At 34.3% G+C, this 23,322-nt stretch overlaps 3 protein-coding genes across 3 annotated transcripts; all 3 read right to left on the reverse strand.

The window, feature by feature from the left end:
- Window positions 1-1,646: 1,646 nt before the first annotated feature.
- Window positions 1,647-9,044, reverse strand: LOC121412531. The gene is made up of 8 exons (XM_041605323.1): window positions 8,957-9,044; window positions 6,266-6,326; window positions 5,547-5,651; window positions 5,136-5,186; window positions 4,575-4,676; window positions 3,896-3,976; window positions 2,970-3,047; window positions 1,647-2,657 (listed from the first exon to the last, which is right to left on the reverse strand). Exons 2-8 carry the CDS (start codon window positions 6,320-6,322, stop codon window positions 1,716-1,718), a joined length of 1,416 nt encoding a protein of 471 aa, XP_041461257.1. The 5' UTR covers window positions 6,323-6,326; window positions 8,957-9,044; the 3' UTR covers window positions 1,647-1,715.
- A 5,418-nt stretch (window positions 9,045-14,462) lies between these two features.
- LOC121412460 lies at window positions 14,463-15,227 on the reverse strand. The gene is made up of 2 exons (XM_041605272.1): window positions 15,013-15,227; window positions 14,463-14,582 (listed from the first exon to the last, which is right to left on the reverse strand). The coding sequence occupies exons 1-2, from the start codon at window positions 15,199-15,201 to the stop codon at window positions 14,463-14,465; spliced, it is 309 nt and encodes a 102-aa protein (XP_041461206.1). The 5' UTR covers window positions 15,202-15,227.
- Window positions 15,228-15,252: 25 nt separating this feature from the next.
- LOC121412461 (baculoviral IAP repeat-containing protein 7-B-like) lies at window positions 15,253-21,384 on the reverse strand. The gene is made up of 5 exons (XM_041605273.1): window positions 21,322-21,384; window positions 17,233-17,966; window positions 16,732-16,883; window positions 16,123-16,237; window positions 15,253-15,290 (listed from the first exon to the last, which is right to left on the reverse strand). The coding sequence occupies exons 2-5, from the start codon at window positions 17,825-17,827 to the stop codon at window positions 15,253-15,255; spliced, it is 900 nt and encodes a 299-aa protein (XP_041461207.1). The 5' UTR covers window positions 17,828-17,966; window positions 21,322-21,384.
- Window positions 21,385-23,322: the final 1,938 nt, after the last annotated feature.

Consider the following 23,322-nt stretch of genomic DNA (forward strand, 5'->3'; position numbering starts at 1 on the left):
TTTTAGAGTCGAAATGCGCATAAAGACATAGCATGTACGTGTACAAACCATGTCAGATCTGGGCACTGTCTCACAAAGAGTTACGATTGATCCAATCAATCTCAACTGTATGGAAATCCATCCATACTTTATTCTTTTCTGCAGGAAGTTTGCACAATCTTCTTCGTAAGCAAAGAGAATCACAATGAATCTTCAAGAGAATGAATTTATATACATATTATCTAGAAAATATCGTGAATAGATTTTCATTTAAGATTTTGATGTTCCTGGCCGTCCATAGTTGTGATTGATCGGATCAATCGCAACTCTTTGTAAGACGGGTCCCTGGTATATTCTTTAAAAATAAAACAATTGAGATGTTCACAATTAATCAAAAAGTTTAGATAATGAAAACTTCTTTGGAAAATAAAGCAATTGAATATTCATTGAATTTCATATATAGTTCATAAATGTTGTCAATATTCTTACTGCTTAATATTAACAATAAGGTATATTCGAAATCCCCCAAATTTTTCACACAACTAAATGAAATGTTTTATGATAACAAATTACATATCGGAGGATGAATGTGATCATATATACATTTATTTTGCCTTTGATATAACATTTCCTTGATATGTACATCTCAGCTAAATTCCAATTTGATTCATCAAACATAGATAGAGCATGTAGCGTAAAACAGAATTTCAAAAGATGTGTGCTTTTGAAACCAACTAAACCCAATTTTAAAAATATAGAACGAAACAACAAGTCACCAAATAAAAAGAAATATAAGTGCAGATACAATTGCTATATTGCAGAGTATTCAAGTAAGGGATTTCTAATTCATCACTGCCCTTCTTTATTATGGTATCGGTAACTCAGTGGAGTCATTTTTTTTTATTCAGTTACACTTTGGATATAGATAATGGGTATACCAAGGACGTACAGAGTACTAGTAGTAGGTCCATGGGTATACTTTTATAGGTATTGTGGCTCAGTGGAGAGTCTCCGGACTATGAACCACAAGGTCCGGGGTTCAAATCCCACCGCAACACTCGCGTCTTTTGTCAAGGCGTTTATCTACATTCGCCATTCTTCGCCGAGTTATAGTAAATGGGGTTCCCAGTAGGAAGGAATTCCTTGAATATACTCAAGCGCCCGATAAGGGTAACCGTGCTAAAGCCGTGGTTATAGTATGCAGCGTTTAGAAACCTTTTTTTTTTATTAAGCGCTATATAAATGTTTCATATTATTATTATTGTTGTACTCATTATCATCATGATAAAACAGACGTGTGGTTTTTTGAACAGCAGATATATAGCTTGATGCGCATAAATCCAAAGCACAAAACATCACCGCATAATTGATTGGCAAAACAATTATAATTATTTACGATTCTCTTCAATGATTTAACTTTGAATAATCATAATATAGTTGTGTTAAAATTATACTACATGTATATTATGAATGAATCGGTTTCACTGTTTCAAATTTTGTTAATTATCGTGCATTGCAGAATCATGACTATAATCTCCTTCTTATGTAAATTTCCTTTATATTTGTTCGAAAAAATAGCAATCCCATAAAACCCACCGAAAGAAAGAAAAAATCCAATCAGACATAAAAAAAAAACGTGCATCGAACTTTGTTGTCTAGATCGGTCATTTTGGTAATGTGAATTGAAAGAAAATACAGAGACAAAACTTGAACTTCATTTTCATTGAGAGGCTGTTTTAAGGATTCGATATGCAAGCATAAGTGAAAAGCACGGCAAGAGAGATGATAAGAGCAGACTGGTTACTATTCCGATCACATCCCGAATACGAAGGATAAGGAATGTTTTTATCTGGTTTGGATATGGAACTTATTATCAGCGCAATTTCCGTAGTAATTTTCGGTGGTTTGGGAGTAGTGCTAATTTCAGGGTATTTGTAGGGAAATCTGTATTGGTTACATAACGATTGAGTAATAGTATCGCTTTGGTCATGAGAACAACAAAATACTGGGCTGTCTATATCCATGAACCAAAAATTCCGTCTGAGAACTACCTGAGAATCGCCCTCTTCACCGGCATTATTGTAAAAAAATGGAATTTTGTCGCCTTTTTGAAAGCAGCTAAGAGTGGGATTACCATTTCCACGTCTGGAATGGCAATGAATCGTATACCGTGTAAGTAAAGTTTCACTGGGCCCTATAAAGCAAATCGCCGGGCCGGGGGGAATGAATATAAAGACAGCTCTTTTCATGGTATGAGACTCAAGTGTATTCCCATGGACAATGAGTATTGCGACGTATGTTCCCTGGTCTTCGACGGAAACAGAAGCTATATTGATTTGTATAGACATTTCACTGTCGTTCTCGACATATTCCACGTTAAATCGTCCAGCTTGATTCGGTGACATCAGTCCTTCGGTGTCAAACAATCCATCTATGTAGAAAGGACGGTCTTTGTCCTCGAACTTGACGGTGTAGTATTTAGGCGCAGACGGTTGTCTGTTCTTGCACCCAAACGGAATGACGCCACTTTGCCCGGCAGTCAGTGTCAAGGGTGGTTCCTCCATGGCACTTGAAGGTGTTGCATGTACCATCATCACGGAAATTACCAGGAACAATCGAATAGAGAACCATGATGTTGACAATGTGATGGTAATGCCGTTCATGGGTCTGTTCGGCTTCTGGGGAATTTGATAAGAAGAAAATGTGATGGGAAAGGGATGTAAATCTGGATGTTCATGGTGGTCAAGGACGTCTAATAGACAAACATGATATGATAATATAGATAATAAAACGGCAATTTTGCGAAATGGTAATCTGAAATCCTTGTGTGTATGATATGTATAGCTGGATACCTTAAGTATCTTCCTTTTATATACACGAAAATACACTTCTTTATACGTTATAACATCCGATCTTAATCAAATGTTTAGAAGTGTGATTATTTTGTTTGTGTCTTTTACATATCGGACTTGACCTTTTAGAAACCTTACCCTTTTCCATGTTAGCTGATACGGTAATGGATCGTTCACAAAGTTCCTGATCTGTGACCCAACTGGTAAGCTGTAATCCTGTGTAATAATCATATTATGATATATGTTTTGTGGTTATTCATATTACAAAGTAAAAAAAAAAAAAAAAACATTCCATACAATGATCCGGACGTTATTTATTTTTACATCTTTGAGCAATAATCATATCTTCATAATGATACACAAGTATATTTTCTCTGCAATTGTCCCTTTGGATATCTACTTTCTTGGTCAGGCCAGAGTCTTACATTATTTTTTTGTTCAAATTTTAATTCAATAGAGATTTTTCTTAGCAACAAATTTAAATAATATAATGATACATCATTATAAACACTCTGTAAAAGTAGCATTCGAGATACACGATACAACTGATTCTTTTTTCAAAATGAAGGGCGTGGTTAATGTGACTTTAAAACAATAGAAATTCAAGTTACAAGACAAGGTGAGTTAGTTCAAGAGAACTTCGAGTTAAGTCAGCTTAGTTAATATTGAAATTAGACGAAGGCGTATTGCAATTTAGTATAATATGTTCTGTTATCATTTTATATTGGTCATAATAATAAATAACCCAATAATGCTGTGAATACATCGTCTGAACAAGGAGCTATTATATTTGGCTATTGCATGTTGTTTATTCTATTTAACTAGAGGCGAGAGAGTGAAACCATTTCGGTGAAAAGTTTCATCATGTTCATAGAACAGTTCGAAATGTGTGTATAACGTAATTGGTTAGCGATTGTGATACATAATTATTTGGCTTCCTATATTTCAGTCTTTCGTATAAAAAAAGAGCTTAAAGCACCCGAAGACCAGGCGATATTTATGTTTGTAATGCATCCTTCCTTGATTACTATTGATTTTGCGATTCGTCATTTGATTACCCTTACCGAAATTCTGCAGGACTCAGGCCCTAGGGGATCCTTAAAACATGTCGTTTGATCATTCTGATGCGGTGGATAGCAGCCTGACTGTTGGAAAAAGACAATGTTTTGATATAAAAAGCATGATGATATAGCAATTATGATAATAAAAGTAATGACAATAATAATAAGATAAATAATATTTATAATAATACTAATATTATTATTTGGAAGATGAAGAAGAAGAATGCATGCAATTATAATAATAATAGCTGGATTGTTACACTCATCGTTGCATTCAATTTACCCATTAAAAAAATATTGTCATTCAATTATAATTAAAAACATTTTCACTTTAAGCCAAGCATTAAATTTGTACGACATAATTATCCCAAATAGTTTAACGATAAACATTTCTCAATATCTCAATTTATAATTTGTTTATTGCGTACATATCCTTTTAGGGTTTGTAAAAATAATGGGGTTCTAAGGCCTAATTTCCATTTGCAAGACAAGACTCTTCGAAAAGTACAGAATGCAGAAAAAGAGAGGCGGGAAAAAAAGAGGGACAGGGGATACCCGAATTTGTAAGTCACAGGTTTTTTTTGAGAAGTATTTATATTAAGGGGTACAAGAAGATGGCATGAGCTTCCATTTAAAGAGGTAGCTTAAAATATAACTCTATTGATCAATTTTGACAACGTACTTTGTATTGGAAATAAGGAGTAGTGAGTTCGAAGTAATAGCCTTCTTCTTTTAAAGATCCACTTCCAACTGCTTCAAATGCTAATTTCACCATCTCAAGCATCTGTAGGTTGAAAGGAAAGGCATTTGAATATCACCTCGTATTCAATTGCATACCAGGTAAACATTTCCACTGACACATACGAAATATAGTATAGAGATGTTAATGTGTATTATTCACCAAGGAAAGTGTTAATGCTACATAAGAATTAATCCGATATCATTTTAAAGCCTAAGATCTAGGTCCTACACTTTTTGGTAGTGATCTATACTCCAAAAGATGATACAGTACAGACATCCCGTTTACATATGCGATAAAACCTTTATTGGAATTATTTCGACAAAACGCAAATTATACGTCTTTGGATAATCATATCCCATAAAAATGTATAATAATTATAAATACATATTCCGAAAAACTTGTATTTTACTAGCCGTTTATTAAAAACACTTGTGTCAACTTTCCTTTTCAATTTCTGAAATTATTGCAAGAAAAAGCATCCAAAGTCAGGAATCTACTAACCTCTTTACTGAGTTTCCGACTCCTACTTGATCTCCTTTCACAGCTTCCAGCCTTTCAGGAATAAAAATGGCATGTTTCGATTAGTGATGTTGCCTCGATATAAATAGTCATATTACAATCAACTACAAAAATTAATGATCCTGTGCTTTACAAAACTATCGTAGATCGTATAGCGACTACGAATTGCTACACATAATTAAAATGGTCTGACAAAGAAATAAATCATAATTATGTAATACGATTAATATTTCAGGAGTTTAAATTGACGTAAACTAAAAAAAAAAACATACGTATGACCTTACAACGCTAGGCCTATACCGTATAAAAACCAAGGTACGATTCCTTAAAAAATCGTTGAGTATCAATCTTCAGGATTAGACGGTATTTAGGGCAAAGTGAAATTTGACTAACATATTCATTGGAATCAGCAGTGCAGAACTTGAAATAGTAGTCTTGCTTTTGCATCCTTCCATCTAGTACAGCCAATAGCGCTGAATCCAGGGCCTCCAACATCGCCTGAAAAAAATTCAAAAGCGTATGATGATTACTAAATAGATATTGCAACAATAACATGAATGTTACTACTACTGCTACTACTACTACTACTACTACTACTACTACTACTACTACTACTACTACTACTACTACTACTACTACTACTACTACTACTACTACTACTACTACTACTGCTACTACTACTACTACTACTACTACTACTACTACTACTGGTATTATACTACTACTATTACTACAGCTACTACCACTACTTCTACTTCTACTACTACTACTACTACTACTATTTCTTCTTCTTCTTCTTCTATTACTACTACTACTACTTCTTCTTCTACTACTACTACTAACTGCTGCTTCTACTAAAATGATAATGAAAACAACAAAAACAATAATAGTATTAAAAGTTTTAATAACGATAATAATAACGAAATTTGTGATAATGATAAAAATAATGACACTAATAATAGACAAAAGATAGTCATGACGATGATGATAACAATCACAATAGTAATCATAGTAATATTAGCAATTATAATACTTGCAATTACATTAATGATAACACTGTTACTACTGCTGATGACTATATTATATAGTATTATAATAAAACAATAGTTTACCTCCTCTCCGACTTGTTCCCAATCCGTACTTTCTTGTGATTTCGGTTTTCTTCCCATTATGCTGTTTAAATTAAAAAAAAAATAATATGTTTACTAATGAATACGGTAAGCGATATAGGCATATATTTTTTTTTCTCTCTCTCTCTGATTGTGTCACATTGTGAGAATGATAATAATAATAATAATAATAAAGGCTGGATTTATAAAGTGCTTTTTGCCTGAGGATACAAACCGCTGCTATTATTACCCCGGCTTCAGCTCGGCTACCCTCACCGGTGCCCAGTGCATTCAAAGAAATACTCCTGCCGGGTACCCATTCACCTCACCTAGGTCGAGTGCAGCACAGTGTGGATAAATTTCTTGCTGAAGGAAAACACACCATGGCTAGGATTCGAACCCACGACCATTTGTTTAAAACGCGAGAGTCAGAACCACTAGACCACGACGCGCCCTCCCAGTAATCCTTAAGGCTGGTCACACCGCTCGAGCGTTGTTGGAGCGGCCGTGGAGCGGTAGGGAAAGAGGGTCGAATTTCGCTCACAAAATTGGGGAAAAATCGAAAACAAAAATCGAAGACAAAAAAAAACAACATCGAAATCGAAAATGGTGAACGGTAGCGAGCGGCGATGATTTTTTTCTCTCCGCTCCACAACCGCTCCAACAACGCTCGGGCGGTGTGACCATGCCTTTAGTGAGAGTCAATCAAACGGTTTATTTCCAATTTGTCTAAAGCCATTTCGTCCAATGACCAACTCGTCTACTTTCATTTGGCCTACCATCAGTTCGTCTACAATCCACACTAAATGTTAATTGGGCATAATGATCGGAAAATGAGTATTAAACCAATTGGTTATGATACAAAATTGTCATAGACGAACTGGTGTTTAGACGAAGAGATAATTGGACCAAATGGTTATTAGACCAAATGGATGTGAGACGAAATAGTGATAGACGGAATGGCATTAGAATAAATGAAGGTAGGCTATGTTATGAGTGGACAAATTAGCAGAAGATGAATTGGCAATTTACCAATCAAAAATACTACAATTCATTTTTGGATTCGTCAGAAAGTATGGACATATGACTATTACTCGACTCCTATTTACATGGATATAGATCTCTCTTTCACAAATTGTATTATGAAGTCCTTGCTATTGTTAATAATCTTAAAACAAATTAAAAAATAAAGATTGTACATTTTAATCACCAAGTATACTTCACTGTTAGAAAATTTATCCTTAAAATAAAAGAAGTTCCTGCAGCAGAGTCTCGAGAACACCTGTAATCTTAGCGAATTGCGTAATCTTACAGGAAATTGGTATTTGGTGTATGGAAACTTACATATTTCCTTGAATAAAACACCCTTTTTCCCCTTTTTAAACAGACCTGTTCTGTTGAATTGCAGAAAAGTTCCTGTTTAATGAATTTACAGAATGATTCTGTTATTGCTTTCTGCATAATCTTCTGTTTATTTTCTGTAAAATCACGTTTTTTTTAACAGTGTATCGAAAGTGAACTATAAATTATGTGCGCACCATGGATTCTAAATCAAAGAACTCTTCTCAGGTGCTGATAACTGTTGTTTTTTGCCCAACCTGCTCATATCCCATTCGTTCGTTACATATATTAAAAATTATATTATATTCCTAATGATAAAAAACAATCAGAAATTTTCTTTTCTTAAAGAAACAATATCTTGAATTTCATATTCATCACAATAAGTATGACCTCTCAAGTCTCAATGATAATTATTTGAAACATATTTGAAAAAATCTCGAAAAGCTATATTATAATGTACAGTATATTTTTTTACCTTGTCTATTACTGCTTTCTCTGCTTGAACCACAAATCGATTTTCGTCTTCTGCCTTGGATATTTGCCGTTTGGTTAAATGAATTAAAAAAGTAAAAATATTATCATGCTAAAGACAGACTTGCCTTGTTGATAATGTCAGAAATATGATCTATGATAAAGGCAAATAAACTATTGTTTGCTTGATATGAAGCTTGGAATTGATTGGTTGTAGACCACGTTATTCATTGTTATTGTATGCAAATTTTAGTGACGTCACGATGGAAATACCCAGCCTACACGTATTAGATAATCTGTGATAACTCTTGACTGTCTACCATTCGGCGTAATCCTTAAGGCATCCTAATACTTTGTACTATCATTATTATTGATCGTTTAATAAATGATTTTCTTATATTCCTGAAATAATCTTACGATACCTAAAATGAAAATTATAATATCTTATATGAAATATTTTCATAACAACTCTCACCACTCTCTCTATAAGGATTGTCTCTCTTTAAATTTTGATCTTATTGTTTACATCTTCTTATAGTATATCAGCATCATCTTTTATCATTGAAATCCCGTTTTTCATTTTTTTAAATTATCTTTTATATTTTTTTCAGTGCACATGAAATGTTACCAGTGACATTTTGCTTGCTGATTGCTTATTAAACGCAACATCATAACTGAAACACGACCACACTGAAACATGCGAAAAAAGCAATGCAGAATAACATTGTGGAAGACAATTAGTGCACCGACTCAGTTCAATGCTAGTATTTTAGTTCAACTGTATTCCTTGTAAACATGGTAAACTGAAATACATACATTAATATGAGCATAAAAATACATTTAGATGTAAAATTGTAAAAATCAAAATAATGCCACACTTACTATCTATCTGCAACGTCTCTCCGTTTTAACAATTGATGTATGTTGCGTCTTTGCGTCTCAATGCTCAACGTAGAGTGATTCGATATCTCTGTTTATAGATATAATTTCTGGGCCGTGCGTAAAGTAAATATTTGACGCCCGTTACATTGGATATCACGTGATGTAATGTAGGGTCGTGATTGGATCAGAAGAACGTGATATCAGACCCTTACGACAAAGATTTGGAAACCCGACTGGAAAATAATTGCGAAATCTATATCTGATGCATTACGTCATATATTTCATTTCCTGCAAGATCATGATCTATTTTTTGCCAACCCACCTAGATAAACGTTTTGGCTGGAGCTCTTTAACAATCAAACAACGAAAACTTAACTCTCATGACAAAAATATTTGATGCGATACTGCTAAATTTCGTTCGTTCATTTACACCCTCTTTATTTTAGATATTTTTTGCTCCTTTTTAGTATTTTATTTGTTTCTTCTCTCCCTTTTCTCTCTGGAATATCTATATAACTATATGCAGTTTTAGCGTCGTCTACAACCGCTTTTTATCATCCAGGAACTCTTTGTTACTTAATTGTGTTTCTAAGTTAAATGTATTTTTGTGCTTTCATCCGGGTCTTATTCTCCTTCATTAATTCAGGTTAACCAAAGTTATAGAGCGTTTAAAATCACGCCAGATCTAGTGGGTTCCAAATGAGATGGGTAACAATACAGGCGCGGATCCAGGAGGGGGCCGAGCCGGCCCCCCCCCCCCTATTTTTTGGCAACCTGCAAAAAAAGTGTACTCTTTAACTTCATCGAAACGATGAAAAACAGAAAGAAAAGTAAGAAAGAGATATTATACCTATGATGTGTAATTTACAGCCTCGTAACGGCCGGCCCGACCCCGAAAGGAAACAAGAAAAAGGTGAGGGGAAGAATTGGAAAATAGACTTTATATAAAAAAATTCGCTCGCGCTTCGCGCTTGCATTAATTGCCTGTGTAATGAATGTCATTCAAGAGGATTAAATGGCACTTAATATATCCAATTCTGAAATCAATTTGCACACAATATTTTAGCTCGCATTTTAAGCGTTCATTATTTTGTTTGATTTACAAAAATTGTTAATATATATCAAAACTTTCAGCTCGCGCTGCGCGCTTGCATTGTTTTATTTGTGAGATACCTATCCTCTTTGGAAATTCTTACCAAAATTTCTCAAAATGTCCCTTTATCATGTGAGTATATGAAAATTTTATGCTCGCTCTTCGCGCTCGCACTTTATTGTTTGAGACACACAGCTTGTTATTTATTTAAATAAAACACGCTTAGACTGTCCAGTTTTCAGGTCGGAATATCAAAAATTTTGAGCTCGTGCTCCGCACTCTCATTATTTAATTGATGATACTTGTACACTCTTCATTAATCACTAAAAACAGTCGATCCTATTATTAAGTCCCTTTTCACGTACGTTACTATATTAAAATTTCGGCTCGCGCTTCGGGCTCGCATTGATTAGTTGGATACTCATCTTTGTTCATGATATAAAAACTGCTCAGAATTTCCGGTTTAGGGACAAGAGTTTGGATCCGCCCCTGCAATAAACAAAATATTGGGAGAAATCAACTATATCACCACATTCTTAAAAATGTTGGCAACATACTGTCCACTCAACAATTGGTTAAAACACTAGCTTTGGGTGAAGACTACACAATATTAATTGAGAACTGCTGGATAATTTTAAAACTAATTGTGTGGACAGTATGTTGCCCAACATTTTAAGAGTGCATGCATAGTATTTGCTTCCATTTTTTTTTTAAATACCTGCCTACATTTTACTGTGGTGGGGAAACTATAGTTTTCTTTTTATTTTTTGTTAGGTATTATACGGCTGCAGTATAATAAACAGATATTGAATATTGGGGTTTGTAATATGAAATTATTTGGACCGCTGGATTTATATTTTCCGCTAGGGGATATATTTAATTGTAAAGTAATACCTCTATACATTTTGTTTATGAACCTGCAATTACAGAGGATTTTTTTTATCCTGCTTAATCATTATCATCATCATTTTTATTCTCTTTATTATTCTCATTATAATTCGCATTATTATTATTATTATCAGTAGTAGTAGTAGTAGTAGTAGTAGTAGTAGTAGTATTATTAGTAGTAGTATTATTACTACTATCATCATCGTCATCATCAAGTCTTGATTTTATCCAGGGTAGCCTCATCAGTGACTTACACTGTTCTCCCATAGGGCTCTGCTACATGTAAAATACACACAGATACAAAAAGCAAAGGAACACAAGAACTATATACAAAGATACAAACAAAATAAAGTTTATCGAGTTGTGTTTTAAATCAAGGGCTAAGGTCTATGGGTTGGAATAAAGGATTGTATGGCTGCATTACAAAGAATTGAACATGGAACTGATATTATATGACGTGATACGATATTGTTTATATTTGAGAAAAACGTATGGAATTAGAGAAGCAATGTTCAATTTCTTATGTGTATAACTTGAAATGTTAACATTTTTTAAAAATTGAATTACAATTTTTGTTATGTTTTTTTATCATTTTAATTCCCTTGGATTTAACTCCTTTTTGAATAAAACCTTAGTCTAATGTCATTTTTGCTCATTGAAGTATGGCTGCACGCCGCTAATTGGTTGCGGTCGTATTCTTCCAGTTTCGCAACCCGTTCATGAACCTAAGCTGGGTCTTCATTAGATCCCTCAGAAATCATAAAATTCCTGTTGAAATAAAATAATAGAGAAATCAAAATTTGGGTACACATAATTTCATTTATTCACAAAACCAGAGCGATAAAAAAAATTCAGATTGCATGTGAGTCATTTCTAAAACATAATAATTGGGTTGATTATGTTACTCAAGAATATATTATCTTCTCATTAACTTTTTTTATTTGAACAGTTCAATATTAAATAGATAGCGAATCAATCGATTTTAAATGGAACAACATAACAATCTAAGACGATTCGTAATGAATGCCGGTAGAAAGTCTAGAATTTCAAATTTGATTTACGAGAAGATAAGTATTTCATTTAATTAAAATCAGTTGGAACATCTAATGGAAATCATTAATTTAAATAAATAATTCATGTTTCAAAAATATATCCAAATATCTATATTCTCCTCAAAAACTTATAAAACGCACCGTAATTCATGATCATGAAATATAAAAAGAAGAAGGACTTGCATGTACAAGGACTTTGTCGCATGATACCTAAAATCGTAGTTTGAATTATTTCATTGCATCCACAACTCCCCAGTCTTCTTTGTACATGTGCATTACAAGATAATGGTATAATGCAATACGATGAAAACATAATGAAATTACTAAACGAAAGAAAAAATAAGGAGCCGTATATAAAGCATAAAGAAAATTAAATATTTTCATTCCATATTTTCCTATAATCATCACTGTCAACAATCAAATATTTAAAGGTGGATAAAACATGTGAGAGTAATTTAGGGAACAGGTTAATTAATGAGCTAGCTAACCTTTTAACCTAGACAAAGTGTTGCTTGTAACCTGTGGTAAATGCGTGGTAAACTTGGTAAATGCGTGGTAAACTTGGTAAACACTGTGGTAAAATATGACCCCTTTTCAATTTTTTTTTCACTTAAAATCTTGGTCCCATTTATATTCCTTATTCAAGAGAATATATGAACCAACGAAGTCATGGGTTTACTCATTCGTGAGATTCATGTTGTTATTTGCAGCTCGTTTGGTTAATGATTGGTGTCACGATTTTACAGCAAATATACTGGATACAAAGGTGCGTGACGATCTATGCGAAGAAAAACGTGACACCTACCCCTGAATTGGTCATAAATCGATACCAACAAGCCTCTGGCCTCATATGAATTGCTTATCAAATATTTAGAAAATCTGATAAACAAACAATATATTAATGGATGGATTACTACTTTAGTCATGAACAAGATTCATGCCACGTTTTGCAACCTGTTTACTTGGTGATATTTTTCATTCTTTGATAAAAAACAATCGTACTTTGTATTATACTATCTCGGTTGTATCTAAGCCGCCATGATCTTGATGATAAAGACACCAGTTTGTTGCGCCTTGGTATTGGTATTTATTTTCCATATCACAATGTTAAAAACAATACAAGGTAAATGTATGTACATAATAAAATCAAAAGTATAGTGACATGACGTCCAGTGGATGGATGGGGAGTAGAAAAATTCAAATAACCCGAATTCTTTATCAGTTTCTGAACTATTTCGCATGATCATTATTGATCTATCTTTAATACGCCTTTCTCGATCAAATCCTTATAATTTGTAGTTCTGATATATTTAGATTTTATTAAGGATTTGATTTTTGCTTGATTGCAGGTCGAGACATTGACGAGAAAAGATCATGTACAAATCAAACCACTCTACTTTACTTACACTGTAGTAGGTTTGTTATACGAATGGCAGTAGATTATCCATATTCGATAATTTATCAAACTTTGCTGATGTAAGTCTATGAAGTTGAATTATAATCTTGTAATGGAAACTGATTGCTAACTTGGCCAGCAAAAGTCAGTTCAATTAGTCTATGACTCGAAGTAACAAATAGCTTTCGATTTTCAGCGTTCTGTGAAATTTCATGCAATAAGACTCTATTTACATGTTCATGTATTAATATTTCATTTTGATTTCAACTCGGCTGTCAAAAACCTTACCGTGTTGAAATATATTTTAACTTTCTATCGTATCACGCTAAACGTCAAATGCAATTCGCCGATAGCTGGTAATGTGTACGCCACACGATGGGCATTTGACAGCAACGCGGGTGCATTGAAGACAAGCCACTTCATGGTTGCATGGAAGCAATTTGGTAGCAACATCTTGCGTCCTACAGGTTAAGCAGGATGCACTCCGAGCAGTCTGTGGATAGAGAGTTCGTGGTGAGGTTGGCAAGGGTTCTGCAATGTCGAGGAGATGGGTTTTGTTATAAGACGTTTGAGCAGATGACCTCTCAATAATATTTTAAATAATGCAAAATGTTTAGCTGTCTTACATGTCTAATTGATCAATCACCACACACTTTGAAAAGGGGTTAATTTTTTGCACCATTAGGGATGCACCCGACTGATTATCAGCACACTTTGGGTGCAAGTTTGCACCCCAAAGGGTGAAGAGGGTGGAAACTTGCACCCTAAAGGGTGTTGTTATTGTATCAGTCTAGGGGTGAAAAATAGAACCTTTTTTTCGTGGTGTGCACCTGCTTTCAATTAATAAAAGAAGTTCAAACTATCTATAGAACTATTCCTTAAGTTGGAAATAGATTTGTTTCCAGATTGTCAAAATCGTGCGATGATTTGAAAAGAGGACACATTTTTAGGTCTATTATACGACTTTTGTTATCTCAAGTCAGTGTGCGTAGGCATAGTAAATATTGCAATGGATAAAACGCCATATTCAGAAGCTGAGAATGTAGGCGTTCCATCTCCATCCCATTCTAAAAAGTTTTACTCACGATTAACAACTGAAGATCTTGAAGTACCGAAGCCGTTTTGATCTGACCGAGTGTTATGTGACTGATCCTGTCTGTGACCACCGTCTAGCTCAAAGGCAGCAAGCCTTTGCATCTGTGTAATTAAATGAAAATGCCTTAGTCTTGACATTGTCTTCCTTCAATTTCTTGCTTTTGATGAGACATTTCATCATTTGCAAGCTTGCTATGAGCGACGTAAATTATTCATTATTAGTTATCTTTTTCATTTGGTTATTCTTGCTTTTTCTCTTATTTTCAATATATTTATCATAATTATATTTTCAATATAACTGTACAACAAAAGCAATTTATATTCAATATTGGAATATTTGAGTATCAAACTTCAAAGAAAGGTCTATGGATCATTCTGAATGTTCGCCATATTACTTAGTTATGATGTAAACATTAGCTTTCATTCATTTCCTTATTTTCAAAGCTGTATTATTTTCATAATGTATTAATTTGTACTTTTTAACCAACAATTATACATTTTGACCAATAGTACACATGTTACTGTTGTTCACCTGCATCTCAATATTTGGCACTGGAGATTTCGGGTTGGTCTTCTCTGCTGCCTCTAAAGCCTTGATGAAGTTGTCTGAAGATGAGAAGTCGATGCCTGTTTGACGCAGTTGCTTCTCGAGGACGCGGCATACAAGGGCTGCGTCGAAACCCGTCTTGAGAATGATTTTCACTGTTGGGCTGTCCATCATCTTTACTAAGTCGTTCGCAGATACTTGATCTGAAAAAGGGTATATTAAACTTTACTCTGTAGAAGCTTGTTTCCTTTTAATCCGATTACCTTGAACAAACAATCAATATTACAATGGCGTCTTAGCATCAAAACACCTTAAAGTACTTTTCTATGTATATAATATAAATCTTGAACAATCTTGATTGAAATCAACCTTCTGATGATGTCCCTTTAAAGCTTGTGTATAGTTTTGGTAAATCCACCCAAATGCACCTATCACTATTCCAATTCATTGCTAGCTAATATGAATGGATATGCCCTATAACAGTTATGATGTGGAGGATATGAAATGAAAATGTGTTTTACAGGATAAATTTTGCGATTTTATATGGAAATTTAACTTGATCGGGTCACCCGATCAAATTAAAATATCTGTGTGTTTTTGTCTTTCAATTAAATCCTATTCCAAATCATGGAATGGGCTGAAACTTTCAAGATATGTTCTTTGTCTGTAACTTTTGGATATCTAATCACTAAATTTATAAGATAAGTGCTTGAATGCCCATTTTTTAAATTTAAAACAAGCATCGCCGAGAGAGGGCGCTATATATCCAAGATTTGAATATTTGAAATTTTCTCAGAGAAGTGCAGTTGGAAAAATATCTAACGGTCTCTACGCTTCAGTAAGACTGTCATATTAGATGATATTCGATTATCAATCACATTATTGACCCTTTACCAAAGCTATACACAGGCTTTAATGCATCAAACAATCTTTTTTCTGTTACTTGATTTAAAAGTATATCTGTATTTGAGTTTGTTAGGTGGAATGTTAACATCATTGTTGTTGGATTTATTTATTTAGCACTATGTGTAGGGTGCATATTGACTTGGAACAACACATTTAAACACCACACACTCCTACCATGAGCATCATTACCTGTCTCGTTTGGGACTGACGCAGGAGCGTTCTGGTGATTAAGCGCAGAAGCAGTTGAAGTGTCTTTGGAATTCTTTTCCTCTTCCTCGCGTGTTTTCTTGTTCTTTAAGTAATCCTGTGAAACACGTCATAGGTCTTTAAATCTTTAAAATTGATAAATCATGGACAGATAGTTTTATATATTTGTAATTTTCAAAGCATTCGATACATGACAAAGACCACATAAAATTAACACATGGACAAACATTGTGGAGAGATTGCCCACAATAGTCAAGAAAATCGTCTATTATTATCAATATACTAATCACTATAGACTCCTCAAAGCTAGGCAAACAAACAGAAAAGAAAAACAATAACAAAGACGAGGGTGTTAAATCAATAAAACAGTATGTTATACCAGCAACATACAATTCACCATTCGGGATAGACTTAGTTTAACGCATTTTAAGTTGGGAATGATAATGAACGTCTTCATCAAGAACCTAACAAATTCAGCCAATGGGCTGCAAACAATACTATATTACAATATATTAAAGTTCAAATGAACCAATGGTATCGATCAAAATTGAGAATACGAAATATCAATGGAGACTGAGATCCATAACTGACCTGTACGTCATTGACGAAGTCCTCGCCCTTCATGTCAAGAAGCCATGTGCATGTAGGGAAGTTTCTTGCATGCTCAAACCAAGGTTCATCATCTTCCTCCCAGCATTCAACACCACCACCGCAATAGAAACATCTAGCCCTGTCGCCAGGACCTGCAAAGATGAACAGTTAAAGTAATTGTAATACATGCTTCCGGAAAGTAGAAGTAGTAGTCCCTGATTGGGGGAAGGAGTGATAGCAATATAACAAGGTATAACGATTTAATTTAGCTAGAGTGGTGACAGGGTATATAGGCACCCCAAACAGAAAAAGACAACAACAAACAAACAAACACACAAATCAAAACAACCAAAAAAGCAAAAAAAAATCCAAAACCTTCAAATCAAGTGTGACGCCCATAATTCATTATAAAAGGAGGTAATTAATCGCAAGTAATTGAAAATCATACCATGTATTAATAAAAAAATATTGTTTTAATATTCTATTATTTTATCATCATACCATCTTTGAAAAATCCAGCGTTGGCCAGCCACCTTAAGGCTGAGGAGGGCAATTTGAATTCGTCTGACCACTTATCACGGAAGGTGTCAAGTCTATCTAGTTCCCCTGTATGCTCCGGATATTTAGCTAATGACAACATTCCAGAGAAAGATGTTCCAGAGAAAGCGTCTACATAATCATCTGGAGTGATCAAGTTACTGGTATCGGATGGATCCACTACCACTTCTCCATCAGTTTCACTCTTTGACTGAAGGGACTTCTTCATTTCATTCCACATTTCAATCGTAATATTAAACTTCTCCTCATTTTTCACCATCTTACATAGTGAATTCTTCTCTTCATGTCGACCCTTAGCGGTTTGTCCCTTTTCCCACTTATCAACTTGGACTCTGCAGGAAAAGCACTCCACTAAGTCAAATATTCCAACGTAGAAAAAGCCAGCTTTCGCAAGAGGGGCAGGTCGAATCGGACATGATTTGCTCCATGTTTTAAATGTTTTTATCCTTTCCACTTCAAACCTCATTTTCTGCAGGTCATATCTCGCCTTGAATTTGCCGCGTACGCTAGCATGTGGGACGGTAGTATTGGCAGCCATATTCTCGTAGTACTGTAGTATATAATGCTTCTTTTGGATGAACTCGTTGATCTCAAAAGAGTAAGTTCGGCGTTTTCGAAAGCTAGTTGCACATGATATGTTTATATCTTAGATTTGGCATTTTGAGACACTCTTGTACCTGTAGATTTTAGACGGATAAATGGGAAGAAAAATCGAACAATAAAACATTTAATATGTATGCACAAAAGATGATCAGATAATATGTACACTTGGGTATTCATTTCAACATGATGAAGAGCTAGCCTCGCAAAAGTCACAGTATTTTGCTTTGAGAATGTTTGTTGAATTATTGTTGACTTTTGTTGTTGATATTTTCTTCTTGTTATTATAGGCTATTTAGAGCGTACATGTAAATGTATAAGTTATCAAGTCTTTACGAACTCTATATCGAGATTCACCTTTGACCTGTTGCATAAGATTTTATTTTAAAAATCAATAATTTGAATTTCATGTTACACTGTTCGAAAATTTATCCTTGAAATAAAAGAAGTTCCTGCAGCAGAGTCTCGAGAACACCTGTAATTTTACCAGACTGCGTAATCTTACAGGAAATTGGTATTTGGTGTATGGAATCTTACAAATTTCCTTAAATAAGACAGCATTTTTCCCCTTTTTGAATAGACCTGTTCTGTTAAATTGCAGAAAAATTTCTGTTTTATGAATTTACAGAATGATTCTGTTATGGCTTTTTACAAAATCATCTGGGTTTTTCTGTAAAATCAGGGTTTTTTTTAACAGTGTAGCACGCTTCTTCCATTGTAGAAGAAAAAAGAAAATGTATACGATAAAGAATAACCTGAATTTTCTTTGATGTGATAGTATATCATTACAACATTATCCACCCACTGATCTCCTCCAAAGCATTCTTTTTATTTGAAAGGGGGTGAGGTGAATGAGCCACAACCCTCCAAGCTAATAGCCACAAGTTGTTCCCTCTGCCACTACCGTCATGATCGTACGTCAACTCGCTCGTTCCCAATGTCGTAACAGATCGTGATTTTTTTTTAATTTAAAAATACTCTGCTATCAATACGATTGCCAAGATTTATCTGATATGATCTGATATGATCTGATAAGATCACTACGATTACAGCACGATTAAGTACGACGTTTACATCGTGGTTCGCGACAGTGATGGGAACTGGGTATAAAGAATTATGGTTAATATAATGCTCGATGCGCCCGATCAGGGTAGCCGTGCTAAAGCCGGGGTAATAGTATGCAGCGCTTAGAAACATTTGTATTAAGCGCTATATAAATGTTGCATATTATTATTTTTGTTATTATTATTAACATTCTGGTACACTTATACAATTTGCTTTTATTATGGGGGGGGGTAATTGCGTTGGCCTGAATAAAGAATATGACATTATTTTTTAAACTGGCCAAACATGAGACGAGGATACAAATTAGCAAATGTACCTCTTAAGTAACGCCAACAAAATCAAAATAAGTTAAGATTAAGTTAGGCAAAGTAGTATAGGCGACATTAACTACATGCTCTTTCCGTCATTTTCACGCCCGATTACATCATGTTTGCAGCTCCCATATTTAGTGCTAAGGGATTTTTTGTATTCAGTATTTCGAAATGGTGCGAGATATTAATCTGAACCTTGTGATTCTTGAAAGTAGTGTATTATTATATTTACATTGATTTTATAGGAGCAATCATGGTATGGGTCATGCATAGTAGAAGAAGATAAATATTGATAATTCAATAAACATAATTTGATTGTGATTGCATATTCTATCAATGTTTAACCTCGTTCATCTGATGATAGATTAAAATCATGATAAATGTAGTTTCTGGTCAACTATCACAGCAATCAGAAGTATATTTCAAGAGTAAACTGAGCTGTTAAAGTTACATGCGAGTCACACTCTTTTGTTGTCGTTTCTCTCTCCCTTTCCTCTCTCTATTTTTATCGCTTTCACTCACTTTCCCTCTCTCTTCCCATCGCTCCCCTCCCTCTCTCTCTCTTTCCACACCACCTTTTTTGCATCCACTCATCTTTATTTCAAAAACGATCTTTTCAAAGTAGATCAGACATTCAATTCCGAATATCGGGTACAATATCCTTTTATAATGACAATCAAAGTTATCATCTCTGTAATGCCCCCCCCCCCCAACTTTGCGTTATGGGCAGGAGAGTACACTGTTAGAAAATTTCTACTTAAAGGGATGATCTGGGCTGAAAATATTTATATCTAAAAAAATACAATAAAAGTCACAAAGCAAAATGCTGAAAATTTCATCAAAATCGGATAACAAATAATGAAGTTACTGAATTTTCAAGTTTATCAGTATTTTGTGAAACTGTTATATGTACATCGTCATGAATATTCATTAGGTGGGCTGATGATGTCACATCCCCACTTTCCCTTTTCTAAAGTTTTTACATGAAAGTTTATTTTTTCATACATGTGTAAATAAGGTGTTTCATTAGGATTAAAAGAACAAGTGGGGATAAGACGTCATCTGCCCACCTAATGAATATTCATAAAGACATGCCTCGAACTGTTTCGCCGAAATAACGCAAATCATTAAAACTCCAATTTTGATCAAATTTTCAGCATTTTGCTTTGTGAATTTTACTCTATTTATTGAGATATAAATATCTCTAGACTGGACCATCCCTTCAACAGAATTAAAATTCCTGCAGCAAATCTCGAGAACACCTGTAATCTTACTGTACTGTGTAGTCTACGGCGCATTTGTGTAAGATTACAGAAAATTGGTATTTGAAGTATGTAAACTTACAAATTTTATTGTAATAAACATGTTTCCCACTGTTTTAAAACAGACCTGTTTGTACAAAAATTGTAGAAAATCGTTCCTGTTAAAACAATTTACAGATTGATTTGGTTATTTCTTTCTGTAAAATATCTGGGGTTTTTTTAAACATATTTTTCTTCTGTAAAACCTTCTGTATTCTAACAGTGTATATAGGCCTATCCTCCCTGAGAGAACCCTATCAGAATGTTGATTTGAACAAATATCATAGAAACAACCCGACAAGCATAGTGTTGAAAACGTCTTGAAATCTGGCATAATAGGTTATTGAAGTTCTTAGAAATTTCATCTTCCAAATGTTGAACTTCACAACTTCAAAAGTTCACTTCTTCTTATGTTTTCAATTATTTGATATTTCATCTTTCCAAGATCTTAATAAGTAGATTTATTGGATCGCCGTAGAATCATAGATAACTATGATGACGATTTTACATTTTCCACGAGGAATCAACACATACTTTGGTTGGGTTGTACACTTTCGAAAGGAAATTTTGTTCTTTCTTAATGTCGTAGACCATTTATATGAGCTGAATCATAATTGTTCTAATAAAAAAGGGTCTAAAAACGACGCGACGGCAAAAATTAAATTTGCATATTCTATGCATTAAGCATGACATACATGGTAAAGGTAGAAATATCCATTTCATTTCTAAAGGCATTGTTTCAAAATAAAACTTACCTTTTACACCGTAGAGAATGCTGGTAGCTATGAGAATTGCTTAGGAATACGAACACGAACACGGCGAATCTGCCAGGAGTGATTCAATAAATATAATGTCATGTATATTTGTACAACAGTTCAAAATTCAAAATCGTTGTTGGTAAGGTACGTGCGCGACGAAATAACGTATGTACGTGATTTACGACATGGGTGGAGGGAGGGGGTCAGTTACAAATTGCAATGTGTTAATATAATTTCTGACTGTATTAGTCCATCGAGAAAAGAGGGAACTTTTATCTGAACTTCTAAAATTTATAACTTTTTCGCATTTATGATAGATCTTTCCATTTTACAGGCAGGGTTAAAAATCATTACTATTATCATTTTTTGTTTGGGGGGGGACATTAAAATTTTCAAAAGTCTGTGACGCAAAACTGTATATATATATATATATACCTACCTTCACCCGACAAAGGTAATTGGTATAGTGTCGAAAATCTGTCTTTCTGACGGTCAATCGGATCTCGGTCGCCCTAGCCACTAACCCGTCTCTGTGGTCTAGTGGTTAAGGCACTGGCGTTCAAAGCTGGGGGCCCGGGTTCGATTCCCGGCAGAGACATTTTTTCGGCATAACCAATTTTTCCAAATGGTAGATAGCTCTGGGGAACCTTGATTTAAGCTACGTCTACCATTGTTCTCTTCATCCATTTCTTTACAATATATATATATATATTTGTACCGCTTTGTATTTGTGGTAATTTTAGATCTGCAAGTTGACTTCGCTTACATTTGTAATATCATATGATATTCAGAGGATCCGTTGCTGGTGTAGTATGAGTGTCTGTGGACGGTGTGTGCGTTCAATAAGACACAACCATTACTATTATTTTTCAGGGAAAAGCTTGGCGAGATTAATTAGGTTGGAATTTGATGCAGAGGTCTTAGGTCCTAGCCCTGGTCATGCCTATTGGATACTGGCGTTAAAGTTCGGTCCCTGACGTAAATAATCATCTGATTGGTAAACGTCTGACAAAATATTACGCATACCTACACGCGCGGGCACACACAAACTTTTTAAAAGGGTCATTTTACACACACACAAAAAATCCGGTTTAACACTGCTTGGAAATGGAAGGATCAATCATATGCAAAAGGGTGTTGGATTGAAATTTGTTTTTATTTATTGACCCAATTACGACCTCAGTGATCATTTTGGCCATTTGTTGGCCATGTTGGCCCAAAATGACCATTTTCAAGATTTGGTATCTCACATAAATTATATTACAAAAGTGTTGAACGGAATGATTAGTACATGCGTATTCCGAATGGTCAATATGTCTAATAATTTTTTTAATAATGGTCTTTATTGATACTCAAAAACATTAGGTGCAGCCAAAGGCTGAATTACAAATGCTAGTACAAGGTAAAAAATATATAACATATAAATTGACAAAAACGTAAATATACAAACAAGGTATATATCATATATAGGTGGAAAGATAAAAATAAATAAGTAAATAAATACATAAATAAAAACACCCAGTCAATATAGAATGCATAGTGACCTCCATTCGACCTTTGTAGCAAAAGTAGCAGGAAACATAAATGAGTGGCGGTATGGAATTAAGTTGGTAAAAAAAACCCCAATAAGTATTTAACACGTATGAAACGGAAACGGTAAGAATAACAGGGAAAAGAAATGCGTAACAATTGGCAATCCTTGGATAGCATTGTGTATTATTGGATTATAAAGAGAACGATAAATCGGTGTAATTGAACAGAAAGGCGTTTAACAAGGTCGAATGGAGCACTGAAACATATAACAGGTTGTTGGACATGCATCAAAGTTTTAACAAAAGAACAAGTCCGCCCCAGCAAAAAGTCGACCCGAACGAATAGATAACTGAGATATAATAGGCATAGTGCTCAACATTTTACATTCTAGCCGATCCAGCTCTATTCATTCGAATCAACCTACAGTCGGGGCAGACTTGGCTTAAAAGAGAAAAGGGATAGGGA

This window comes from Lytechinus variegatus, chromosome 4 (assembly GCF_018143015.1).
Source record: "Lytechinus variegatus isolate NC3 chromosome 4, Lvar_3.0, whole genome shotgun sequence".
NCBI lineage: Eukaryota > Metazoa > Echinodermata > Echinoidea > Temnopleuroida > Toxopneustidae > Lytechinus > Lytechinus variegatus.

Coding starts and splice junctions, on each gene's coding strand:
- LOC121412531 (XM_041605323.1), bottom strand. CDS start 6,322: ATGGGAAGAAAACCGAAATCACAAGAAAGTACGGATTGGGAACAAGTC. Junction 4,677..5,135: donor GTCGGAAACTCAGTAAAGAG/GTTAGTAGATTC, acceptor TTCAACCTACAG/ATGCTTGAGATGGTGAAATT. Junction 3,977..4,574: donor CTCCTTATTTCCAATACAAA/GTACGTTGTCAA, acceptor TTTTTCCAACAG/TCAGGCTGCTATCCACCGCA.
- LOC121412460 (XM_041605272.1), bottom strand. CDS start 15,201: ATGATGGACAGCCCAACAGTGAAAATCATTCTCAAGACGGGTTTCGAC. Junction 14,583..15,012: donor TGCCAAATATTGAGATGCAG/GTGAACAACAGT, acceptor TTAATTACACAG/ATGCAAAGGCTTGCTGCCTT.
- LOC121412461 (XM_041605273.1), bottom strand. CDS start 17,827: ATGGCTGCCAATACTACCGTCCCACATGCTAGCGTACGCGGCAAATTC. Junction 16,884..17,232: donor CGCTGGATTTTTCAAAGATG/GTATGATGATAA, acceptor TCATCTTTGCAG/GTCCTGGCGACAGGGCTAGA. Junction 16,238..16,731: donor ACTTCGTCAATGACGTACAG/GTCAGTTATGGA, acceptor CGTGTTTCACAG/GATTACTTAAAGAACAAGAA.